Raw genomic sequence first — 13,046 nt, forward strand, 5'->3', positions numbered from 1 at the left:
GGAGCAATGAGCGTAGGCCGCAATTAGATATGCTCTAACGTGGTAAGGGATTCATATGCGATCGTAGCGAGATCCAATTAACTCATATCACAATTGCATTGAATTGTAGCTCAAATTTGAAGTATAACTCAATATGATCTAGAATAACGTTTCATTACAACTTCATCACATCATATCATATCTTCTATCGAGATCTGTAATAACTGCAAATAAGCTAAACGGCACACGACAACTGATTTTTTTTATATGATCGAGATATCGCATGTGATTGTAACGAGAACTCGATAAAGTAGAACCCAATCACATTTAATTGCATCTTAACTATGAATATTAAGCCAATGTGATTGGGAGTCAAACTGTGTTTTTGCACTCATTTTTACTACATTTTTAGTACCTATATACAAAAAGCGGAGCAATGAGTGCTACTAGAGATGCTCTAATATGGTAAGGGATTCATAGGCGCTCATAGCGAGATCTGATTAACTATTATCACAATTACATTAAATTGTAGCTTAACTTTAAAGTATAACTCAATGTGATCCAGAATAACGTCCGGTCACAACTTCATCACACCATATCGTATCTTCCATTGCAAGTGATATGTAATAAATGCAAATAGACTTAACGACGCATGAGATCTGATACTCTATCTGATCGGGATACGACACGTGACCGTAATGATGACTCGAGAACTTAGAACTCAATCGCACTTAATTGTATCTCAACTCTAAATACTAACTCAATCTGGTCGGGAATCACATACTATCACGGCTTTTTACTGCCAAAATCATATCTTCCATTGGAATACGTAATAACTGAACATAAAATCAATGATAAAATCCAGACTCCGTCAACTTTTAGATCAAGAGTTTGTCACAACTCTCTAAACATAAGCCAAATTAATTCCAAAAAGCTAAAGTGTTTGTTCCTTCCTATATCTTATATCGGGATACCACACGTGACCGTAACGAGAACTTGAGCTCAATCGCTCTTAATTGTATCTTAACTCCGAATATTAACTCAATTTGATCGGAAATCACATACTATCACGGCTTCTTCCTGCCAAAACTATATCTTCTACTACCCTACGTAACAACTGAATGTAAAATCAACGATAAAAACCAGATTCCATGGACATTTAGATCAAGAATTTGTCAAAACTGTCTAAACAAAAGTCAAATTATTTTCAAGAAAGCTAACGTATTTATTCCTTCCTATATCTTACAGTAGTACTTATTAACCTTAAATCATTTCCCCTTCCTTCCTATATCTTAGTACTTATTAACCTTATATATAAATCATTTCCCCCCTCTCACCATAACTTTCAATGCGAATCCATTTCCCAACAACGGGGATAAATGCATTTCCACTTCAAATGACATTTTTACTCTCATAAAAGGTGTAAATGTATTCCCACTTCCGTTTATTCGTTAGGTCGAACTCACTTCCCCCCACCCTTTTTCACGCGGTTCGGACAAACTCTCTCTCTCTCTCTCTCTCTCCTCGCTGACCAGAAACGCTTATCCCCAAACGCCACACCCGATTGGACGGAATTTATAAATATCTCTGCACTCTTCCTCACATGGAAGAAAACTAAAAAAATTAATTTCCACAACACACCCACTTGCCGACACTTTTCACCTCCCCATACAACAAATATACAGAGAAAGAAAGAAAGGAACAAACAAACAAGAAAGATAAAAGACTCCAATAATTCACTACCCCCATAACCCATCTCTTTCCTTTCTCTCTCTACCTCATCTTCTCCCCACTCTCTCTCTCTCTCTCTCCCTATCTAGTCTCTCTCCAAGGGTCGTCGCGTTGCAGGAGAGGAAGAGTTGAATCTGACCAAGAAAGAACAAGTTACGTGGTAAATATGCTTTTGAATTTGTTAATTTTATCTGCTTTACTTTCCGATCCTCTTGAATCGTGCTTTGTTACATGGGTTTTTCGAGTTGTGGGTGTTTGTGGTTTTGTTGATGTGGGTTTCTAGCTGCGGGTATTGGTTTCTGGTTTTTTTTTTTTTTTTTGATGTGGGTTTCTAGTTGTTTGAATTGGGTTTAGGTTGGTTTGGATTGTACGGATCCAGATCGATAGATCGATTTCTGAATCATGAACTGTGTAATAAAATAGCTTTACCTGTTGGTGTGACTCCAATTGATCGGGACAGGAGGCTCGGTTTGGTTACCGTGTTTGAAATGGAATCTATTTTTCCAGAACAGTTGTTAGAAACAGTTTTATAAAACACGAACACTGATGAGTTGATTTTTTTTTTTTAAGTCGAGTTTATGTTTTAGCTTGAATGATTTTTGGGACATTTGGGGCAATATATTTGCTATTTTCTTGAAAGGCTATTCTTTTCCGAAAACTTCTCAAAGGATTTTTTTGTTTTTTTTTACAATTGGTTCTGTAACAGTAAGCAGAACTTGGTTCAAATGAAAATATTTACCGATCAGTTGATCTGGAAATTTTGGGATTTGTCTTTCATGTTTATATACTCATATATTGATTGGGTCACCGCTAGGGCTGGTTGATCTCTTTTTTCCCCGGGGAAGTGATTAGTTTTCTGGAGAAAAAGTGTTGGAAAGATGGGTCAAAAAACGTATTTCTATCTCATAAAAAGCGTAATCGTAAAAATATTTGGAAATGGAAAGGATATTGGGCTGCCTTATATAAAAGCTTTCCATTGGGGAAAGTATTTATTTAGTGGAATTTGAAAAGTTTTCGTGTTTGAAACTATTTCAATTGCTGTCTTACACCCTTACTTGGTCAGATCTAACTTGAAGATGGTGACGAGGTTGATGCAGAATTTCAGAATTGCTTCGTATATTTATATCAAATTCATACGATGATTGGGTTCTTAAATTGTTTGTGTTATTTGATTCACCTTTTGATCTGCTCTAGAAATTGTGAATGGATATTTTTTGGACCGACTTAGTACATGGAGGTTGTTTGTGTGAATTTCTCTCCCTTTTTTTTTTTGATGTAAAGTAAATACAGATTTGAACATCTCATTTGTTGATTAGATCTCGGTTCTGATTGGGCCTTTTTTATGGCTTATCTGCAGGGAGGAGGCTACGGGCTTTGAATTACTTAGAAATTTTACTTTTTTCTAGTGATCTAGCACTGATAGTTAGTTGGAGTTGGTAGTGTCCTCCTTGAATTCCCTTAGGGTTTCTTCCAAGGTTGTGCTTATTCCGGGGAAGGATGATAATGTTTGACGAAATGGGTTTTTGTGGTGATCTTGATTTCTTTTCGGCCCCACTTGGGGAGGGTGGAGATATGGCTGCCCCCACTCAAAATGAATCGGAGGCGATCGTGGAAGATGATGATTACAGTGATGAGGAAATCGACGTGGATGAGCTTGAGAGGAGGATGTGGAGGGACAAAATGCGTCTGAAGCGGCTCAAGGAAATGAATAAAGGCAAGGAATGTGTTGATGCTGCCAAGCAACGCCAGTCCCAGGAGCAAGCGAGGAGAAAGAAGATGTCAAGGGCTCAAGATGGGATTCTAAAGTACATGTTGAAGATGATGGAAGTTTGTAAAGCTCAGGGTTTTGTGTATGGTATTATTCCAGAGAAGGGAAAACCAGTGAGTGGTGCATCTGACAATCTTCGTGAGTGGTGGAAGGATAAAGTGAGATTTGATCGCAATGGCCCTGCTGCGATCGCGAAATACCAGGCGGACCATTCGATCCCCGGTAAGACAGAGGGGTCGAATCCGGTGGGTCCAACCCCTCACACTTTGCAAGAGCTTCAGGACACCACCCTTGGTTCGCTGCTTTCAGCTCTCATGCAGCACTGCGATCCCCCACAGAGGCGGTTTCCTTTAGAGAAGGGCGTTCCCCCTCCGTGGTGGCCTACTGGGAATGAGGAGTGGTGGCCTCAGTTGGGTTTGCAAAAGGACCAAGGCCCTCCTCCTTACAAGAAGCCTCATGACTTGAAAAAGGCGTGGAAGGTGGGTGTTTTAACCGCTGTTATCAAACACATGTCCCCTGATATTGCCAAGATTCGCAAGCTCGTCAGGCAGTCTAAGTGCTTGCAAGACAAGATGACTGCCAAGGAGAGTGCTACATGGCTTGCCATTATAAATCAGGAGGAATCATTGGCGCGTGAACTTTACCCTGACAGGTGTCCCCCTTTGATGTCCAGTGGTAGTGGCTCTTTCGTAATAAATGATTGCAGTGAGTATGATGTCGAAGGGGTTGAAGACGACCAAAATTTTGATGTCCAGGAGCAGAAACCCAATAGTATTGATTTGTTGAACATGGGTATAGGCCCAATAGGACGGATTAATGATAGTTTTCATCCAATCAAGGATGAAGTTGTCACCAACTTGGATTTCACCAGGAAGAGGAAGCCAAACAATGAACTGAACAATGTCATGGATCACAAGGTTTACACATGTGAGGTCCTTAATTGTCCGCATGGTGATCTCCGCCATGGTTTCCATGACAGGTCTATGAGAGACAATCATCAGTTGAATTGCCCCTATAGAAGCAATTCTTCAGATTTTGGGTTTTCAAGCTTCCGTAGTAATGAAGTCAAGCCGATTGTTTTCCCTCAGGCTTTTGTGAATCCCAAGCCAGCTGCTCCTGTACCGGTTAACTCGGTCCAACCTTCTTTTGATCTATCAGGACTTGGTGTTCCAGAAGATGGGCAGAAAATGATCAGTGAGCTTATGTCATTCTATGATACTAATATCCAAGGAAACAAACAGTCAAATCCTATGAGCATCTCAGTTTCCAAAGATCAGAATATGTCGCACTCTCTTCAGCAACCAAACATTCAGTGTCAACAGGAGAACAACTACATCCATGGTCAAGGGGTTGTGATGGAGGGTAATATTTTTGAAGAAGCTAACTTACCCATAAATCGCTCGATGTTTTCACAACAGGAAAGTCGCTTTGACCAGTGCAAGGTTTTGAATCCTTCGTTTGAGGCCAACCCAAACGACAACTTTCAAATGATGTATGGATCTCCGTTCAATTTTTCATCGGTTGATTACCCAGAGCACTTGCATGTTGCAGCAAGGGATGCCCTCCCGAAGCCAGACGTCTCAATCTGGTACTAGCAAAGAAGATTGTGAAGAAATCAAAGTCCTAAGTAAGCATCCTTGAAGATTCATCCTATGGAGCTCTTTATTCTCAAAAAGTGGAGATCAAGTGCAATTTTTCGCTGGCCAAAATTATCTTTAATCATGGTACTTTGCTTACTAAATAGTGTAGAGTTTGTCAAGTAGTAGCAGTTCCAGAATTGAGGTGATAAGCAAGTGGGATTTGTCCCCGGGTTGGACCCTGCTGTTGAAATGTTTCTAGAGTACTTGATTTGTCATATAAATAAGTTAGGTGCTTTTTGTTTTCTATAATACAGCTGAACAATATGGTTAGGTTGGAATCTTATTGTGGTGGTATTGGTGTTTATGTTTTTGGGTTATGTTCAATGACTAAACAGTTGTTTGTTTCTTAATACATCTGGTTTGTTACTACTACCTGATGCAGTATCAGTATGACAAGTTGACTGATCTTTTCATCATGAAACATGTGATGGAGGTTTCAAAGGAAGAAAATATTCATATGCTCCCTTCATATGTTAGTATAGATGGTACAAACTATGGCGAAGTTTTGGCGTGTTGGTTTCTCTTTCGAAACTCATGTATGTCCGGAGTTTGCTGCAGAATGTTGGTGCTTGCTTTCGATTTCAAAAACTGTGCCTGTTTCTTACTCATAAACTTCAAACGAAGTCCGTATTTGCTATTCCTTCCGCATTTTTGGAATTGTAATCTGATTGTGGTGTGATGTTGGTGTTTGGTTCTTTTGAATGGCTGTTGTCTATTTACATGTCTGGTAGGTTAATTACCTTGATCACGGAGTTGTTGACTTGTCTTTTTCAAGCATGTGATGGTATTCCCCTTCTACATATTTGTACAGATGTGCATATGCTATTTGAAAAATCAGTAATGCTACACACACAGCAAATGTGCACAGATTTTTTGTGAGGCCCACTACGGATCACACACAAATAATCCGAGCCGTTCATTAAATGTAAAACATTTTTTCAATGGCTTCCGCGAAAAATCAGCTCAATCCGATACTCATAGATGCTTGATTCAATCATTTAACTTTTCATTCGAATCTCAGGATAATGAAAAGTTAAATGATTGAATCAAATACTTATAGATATCGGATTGAGCTGATTTTTTGCAGGGAGCCCTTGAAAAAATGTTTTACATTTAATGAACGGCTCGGATTATTTGTGTGGGATCCGTAGTGGACCCCACAAAAAATCTGTGCACAAAATCTGTACACTTTTGCTGTGTGTGTAGCATTTCTGTTGAAAAATGTTTTATATTCTTGAGAGCCACAAAAAAGGATAAGAAAAAAAATGAGAAAAGAAAGCAAAATATGCTTTGAGTTTCTTGAAAATACGTTAGCTTTAGGGAAAGAGTTTTAGTGGTTGGATTTTAAAAAAAGAAGTTTAAGTAGTTGATTTATATGTCAGATGCTAAAAATAGCAAGTGGACTGTCATTAAGGTTGAAAAAATGTATTAAAATATGTGAAAAGTGTATTGAATTTTTTTTCCTCAGTTCGAACTCTACATGAGACGGCTGGAGTGGCTTTTTTCAATGTAAAAAAATTGAAGTCCGATCATACGATGTCTCGTAATCCTCTATATGTTCCCTTATAAAACTAAATCCAATTCATGATAGTCTTTTCTTCTTGAGAATATGGGAATCGAAAGAAATTTAAGGTGGTGGACCGGGGATACTGTCAAGCGGTTGATCCGGCTGTTCATCTCTGTAATGATGGCTTGGATCGAATCGAGCGCATACAAATTTGAATTGTTCATTACTCAATTATGATTCGAGTCATCGATTGTCGAGATGAGCGGCCGGATCGACCGCTTGCATGGCCCATTCCGTGATTTTGTGGTTGGAGTTTGGACTTTTACCATCCCCAATTTCTTTTCTTTAAATTTGCGTACCAAAAATGGAGCTGTATTTCTTTGACTATAGTACTAAAGAGAATTTTAAGCCAATGAGTGGAGAGCCTTCACAATAAGACACTTCATAAGTCTTTGGTCAAACAAATGTCTATTCAATACAGACTTTTAAAAACAAACACATCACAGGTTGGCACAGTGGTCGTGGGTCATAGAAACTCAACTCTTCTCTTATCCTTTTCAACTACTCCATATGGGTAATTATTCAATAGCACGAGAGTATCACCTGACCTTGTCACCACGGTCAACGTGATGGCAAATGATGTAGCGACAAATTTATTTGATGAGACATGTTGGCACACTTTTGTTTAGCGAGTAGGGGCATTTAACCCCAAGGGGTAGGCGTGGTAATATGTGCTTGAAACTTACGGGTTTGCTCTAATTTAAGATATCGTGTTCGATGATCCTTGCCAGAAACGTTGGGGATCACCTCATCCCATTCGTTAGAGTGCGGAAAGACTATGGGAGTGGTTGTAGGAATTAGTCCGAGGTGCGTGTAAACTGACCCGAGACACCCTGCATTACCGAAAAAAAGAAAAGGAAATTAAAAAGGAAGAAAGAGACAAGGGGCATACTGTATGTTGTAGCTTCTCATTTCCTGGAGCACCACGACAGCAATACTCCGGGTATACCTAAGAATTTTCCCAATGAAGTGTTTGATTTTGTGACTTCTTTCATCTTCATCTTCTAGTCAAGATGCATTCTTGACTCTTGAATATTTCAGGATCGTAGATGTTTTTCTTCACTTAAATTATTTTTTAAAATCTCTTTCGCCTTTTAAATTCCTCTGCAAAACCATGATCCAAACAATTAAAATACTGCTTGCCATTAGTAAAAAAAAAAAAAACACTATTTCGATGGAAATAAGGCACCTAGCTAATTTTTTATTTTTTATTTGTCTTTATTCAAATTTTTTGCAAGTTTGTTGGTTTCGCGTCAATTTTTTTTGGATTATTGGTTTGTCTCGACGGGAGGAATAAAAATGTAAAAACTTATGAATCATATTTCTATTAATCATAACCCGGGCAAATATTGTAAGTGTGTTCCAATTTCTCCATTTAATAATATCGGTCCCCTCTCATACTTTTATACTTTGCATCTTTATTTTAATATATTGGATCCCGTAAGTCCAGACTCGTTATGTAGTTTATTCATTCTCCTTATTATCAATCTTGATTGTTTCCATCGGTTTCTTTATCAAAAAATTATAAAGGAAAATGATTTTCGTACTATTTTTTAATAAGTGCGTTTTTTTTTTGTCTTTTAGTGATAAAAATACACACAAAAGCTTCATTACTCATTATAAATTACGGATTCAATATTATTATGCAGGATTTATTATTCTACATGATAATATTGTGGGTCTCACAAAACTTGAATATTTATATGCTAACTAAATGCGGTGAGTCTCAATTTTGTATACTCATTTAATTTCAAGTTTTAAATTTGTTAATACTGATCCCACATAGCTTGTCTTATTTAATGAGGAAAATAGGCATAACAGGTTCCACAAAGCTTGCAAAGTAGAAGCGGTGGGTCACTCTTGATGGTGGCCCACTTATCCTCTGGTAAGGATTTAAAGTACTGAAGTCGATTTTGAATTCCACAGACGGCGATGGAAAAATGCGCTCCCGCTTTTATTATAGGTACATATACTGGATAATAATAGTAATGATAGTTTTAAGAATACTATGTCTAATTTTTTCAAGAGTGCTATAAGTCAAAACAACGTTGAAGCCATACAGGGAGGAAATCGGTATAAGTACTAAAAACTACTCAAGAATTTTTTTTTTCCTTCACAAAATATAAAGGAAAAAAGAGAGCTCTTTTTAATACTTTTAACACTTTTGAGAAACTAGGCTTAGGTAATTAAAACTAAAGAGACGTTGACCATTGGCAGTCTTTTAATTATTTAAGGGCAGTCTTTTAATTATTTAAGGATCAATGATGGGAGAACTTAAAAAATTGAAGACTTTACTACTCCATTAGAAATTATTTGGCTACACTAACAAATTGCAATTATTTGGTGGGAGAGTATTAGATCGTTGTTTTGGATTGACAAAACCACAATGCCATTATCTTAAAATATCATCGTGAAACCGATCGTGACTAGCTCAGTTAGCTATACGACAAATCTTGCCTAGAACAAAGATTGATTATTTCTTTTCTTGAATGTGAGCTATTTGTCCCTTTATAAAATGGACTTTTAAGGGGGCATATGTGAACCCCAAGTCCCACATCGGTGGCCCACGAAAATTGAGTGTAATATATGGGGGAATGCGTGAGCTACTATATAATTCGAGTGCAATTTTTTGAGTTACGTGGTTAGGTTAAAAGTTAACAGGTCAGTTGATGTGAGTCATAGTATTCCCGTTTTATGAAATTCAAGTACTTTTATTCTTCTTCTACGTGTAATAATGATAAAATAAAATAAAAAACTATCATCGCAACTCCCACGTTCGGATGGAAGTGTTGTTAGATCAGAAAAGAAAAGATTATACTATGGAAGGAAAATTTCTCCAAGTTATTTAAAGGGGCTGCTGCAAGGTCCTCTCAGTTTGCTTGGCTTTTTCACCATCCAAATTGTTTACTTTTTAAAACTCATCAAGACAATAAATTGTGCTATAAATCACATCCATCAGATATGAATTGATGTTATCGGAATTCATTTTTTGCAACATGAATTAGTTAAAATACGTACATATCGATTAACATATGATGAGGGTAATATGATGTGTCGACGTTCTCAATGAGTTCTGCAAATTAAAACTGTTCGAAAACGGGCCCAAAAAAGGGCTCCTGACAGTCGGGCTGAACACGACAGAGAAACTGGAGAGGATCCTACTGCCTATAATTTCTCACATAAGTTTCTCATTATTTATGAGAAAAGCTAAAACACAAAGAGCCATCGGCCACAAGGGAGGAATCGAAAGAAAACTATATCCGACCAGAGATGGACGTAAACTCGTAAGCTACCGAGAGTAGGGATATACCATTTCTCTTGTGATCTCACACAAGATTTTACAATTTAGGGTGAGAAATATTTAGAAACAAAAAGTCTTAGTATTAGATATCTATCGTTCTCCTTATTTTCGAGTTCCACACATCTTTTACTCATTCAAACAAGTGATTGCAGCTTGGGAAAGGGCAGTGGGAAGCGTGATTAAGATTAATGTTGATGCCGCGGTATCCAAAGAGTTGAACGCAATTGGAACAGAGCAATAGCTTGTGACGGGTATGGTGCAGTGATTGGGATACGGGTGAATACTCAAAAGGGTCTTAATTCGCCAAGGATTGTCGAGGCTCTAGCGGTTTGGGAAGGTATTAACTTGGGGATTGCTCTTAACTTTACACACGTGATTATTGAATCGGGTGCTGAATCAATCATCAAGAGTTGTAGTTCGAATAGTCCGCCTTCTGATATCGAGGTTGTGGTTCATGATTGCTTAACTCTCAAGGAGTTTTTCGTTTTATGTGAGTTTAATTTTGTCAAACAAGATTGTAATAGGGCTGCACATATTTGTGCTAAGAAGGCCCTTTCTTGTAGTTTGTCCGACATGTGAACTTCCATCTTGCCCCCATGGGGTTATTCACTTTCTGATGTATAAACATTTATGCCTGTCAGATTAATAAATCTTCTCACTTTTGTAAAAAAAAAAAAGTGATGATTATTCATATATTTTCTCTCCATATAGTCCATACCTTCAACTCATTGGGCTGTCAAATTGAGTGCATTAGAAAAGGTTAAACAGAGAAAAAAACTCCACGGTTGATCGAGTGGTCTTGGCCCGGTGTTTGTAAGGTCCCAGATTCGATTCTTCTTAATAACAACTCTTGGAGCTACCTCACCGCCACACATAAGCGTATGAGACGGTGCAGGAGGAGCTATAAGGAATAATCTGATGTACATGCAAGCTGGCATAGAACACCCCGCATTACAAAAGGGAAAAAAAAGAAATGAAAAGGAGAAAGGGACTGATGCTTTCAAGGGCATCCATGTGCTATATAGTTTATGAATATTTATCCCACGTTTGTAGCAATAGTGTTTGCAAAAGAACATGCAGGGGGCTATCTTGTAATTTGTGAGCTGTTTATGTGCCCCACTGACACTAAGTGGATGCACCTGGACATTCCAACAACAGATTCATTGTTAGTGTTTTTATTCTAGTAAATACATTAAAATTGAATAAAATTTATTTTTTATTATATTTGCAAAAATTATACACAGAGCTGGTTGAGTTGATGAGAGACAAATAGAAAAATGAAAAGAAAGGCTAGATCCAACATAGTTATGTGAGCAGCGCTTGTGCTCTACACACTAAAAGATGCCTGAGAGCATCTTTGGTGGTTCAATCCATTTTGATGAAGTTTAAATCATGTTTTTATTTTCTTTTAATTTTGGCTTATTATAATGTCAAAAACTGGCAATAGTATATAGTTTCATGGAGCGAAACTGTATTAGCTAGGTTGGTAGCTTATATAGTTTTGCTCGTTCGTTACGTTTTCAACAAACCAAGCTTGAATAATGAAACATGGTACTACCATACTCAGCTCGTTTAGCTGATGATATCCAGAAAAATCTATTTGAGATCAACTTGATTAAACTTTGTTTGAGATCGATCAGCTTAATTCCTTGGTATAAAAGCCATGCATGCTTTGAATATTTTTCTAAGCTCTTTTAAGTTTCCAAACCAAGTTTAAACAATTCACTTCTCAGCTCTTTTGACTCGTTTATGATCAGCCTTTCGATCAAATTTGTCGAAATCATACTTCATGCAAAATTTATTGCTTTTGGAACATTTTTGCCAAACTTTTGGCAATGGCAATTGTTTTGTCCAAGATGAAATTAAGAATAATAACCCGAATAAAATTACAGAAAGATAGAAATAGGTATGTGAATGATAGAGTGTAGAAATAAAATTACTCCATTTTGGATTGCTAAAAGTGTTTATGCCGAACCTTTCTGGTTCAAACCGAACTGGTGAGAAGTCATTATCAATAATAAAGGCTGAAAGAATAAAAGGCCATTTTGTGAGGCAAATTAATATGAAAATCAGATTAGAATTCAGACATCTACGGAGATCAAATAACCCGTGTTTGGTAAAAAAGTCTTATAACATTAATTAAATATGCATGAGTGTATAATCTCAGGGATCGGATCTTCTCCGGTCAAGGTTTTGGTATGGAGGAAATAGTCCAAATCTGGACCATACATTGGAAAAATCAATGGTTCGGATCTGCTCAGAGATTCTTTGCAGGAAGAGTCGATAATTGTAGTCTAGAGACAACCTCAAAACACATGTACTGGCTTGTACCTAATTTGTTTTGTACTTCTATGTCCCAATACACTCTTGGCTTGAACCTAACTTTAATTTTTTGTATTTCTATGTCCCAATATTAGCCATTAAGTTATTGAATAGCATAAGATTCTTGAGACTCCATTCAATGGCTAGGTGTGCATTGAAACATGGTGGCTAGGTGTGCATTGAAACATGGTACATGAACATTTTGGTGCAACAAGTCTAAAATTACACACAAATTCACAAGCACAACAAAATCTTTGGCTTGGTGGTCAAGGACTGTGAATTAGGAGTTTGCTCTATTTTAAGATCTCATGATCGAAACCTCTCAGATGCTATTAACTTATTTGAGGCTAGTCCAAACAAAGTTTTGTTCTGGCTTTGGAGCCCCCGCTAGTGGACGGTAGGATTGATCCCTAAGATTAGTCGAGGTGTGTGCAACTTCACTCCGAGTTATAAAAAAATTTCACACACAATAGTGTGTGGGTGTAGCTGTGTGTAGCACTAACCATTGTAACATTATTGAGATTTTTTATTTTTTCATCTCCCTCTGTCCAATTTTATTTAGAAAAGGAGAGCATATCAAAGTTTAGGGAAATAGATTGTCATGCTCTTTTTCCCAACCTCATCATCTCACCAACCTGCTTGGACACTTTTGGTAGTTATCCAAACCGAAGGTACTAGGTCCGTTTCAGTTGCAAGGGAAGGAAAAGAAAATACGAGAATGCTCTTGCATTTTCTAGG

At 37.5% G+C, this 13,046-nt stretch overlaps 1 protein-coding gene across 3 annotated transcripts; it reads left to right on the forward strand.

The window, feature by feature from the left end:
• The first annotated feature begins 1,430 nt into the window (after positions 1 to 1,430).
• Positions 1,431 to 5,490, forward strand: LOC131302526 (protein ETHYLENE INSENSITIVE 3-like). 3 transcript variants are annotated; one of them, XM_058329379.1, is made up of 2 exons: positions 1,431 to 1,862; positions 3,068 to 5,490. In XM_058329379.1, exon 2 carries the CDS (start codon positions 3,208 to 3,210, stop codon positions 5,071 to 5,073), a length of 1,866 nt encoding a protein of 621 aa, XP_058185362.1. In that variant the 5' UTR covers positions 1,431 to 1,862; positions 3,068 to 3,207; the 3' UTR covers positions 5,074 to 5,490. The 3 variants fall into 3 exon arrangements, with proteins under 3 accessions (XP_058185362.1, XP_058185290.1, XP_058185216.1); XM_058329307.1 differs by having other exon boundaries at positions 1,464 to 1,870; XM_058329233.1 differs by having other exon boundaries at positions 1,623 to 1,867; positions 3,072 to 5,490.
• The last annotated feature ends 7,556 nt before the right edge of the window (positions 5,491 to 13,046 follow it).

The sequence above is a fragment of the Rhododendron vialii genome, chromosome 1a (genome assembly GCF_030253575.1).
Source record: "Rhododendron vialii isolate Sample 1 chromosome 1a, ASM3025357v1".
NCBI lineage: Eukaryota > Viridiplantae > Streptophyta > Magnoliopsida > Ericales > Ericaceae > Rhododendron > Rhododendron vialii.

What these genes read in the sequence shown, in the direction of transcription:
- LOC131302526 (XM_058329379.1), top strand. Translation starts at nt 3,208, where the DNA reads ATGATAATGTTTGACGAAATGGGTTTTTGTGGTGATCTTGATTTCTTT.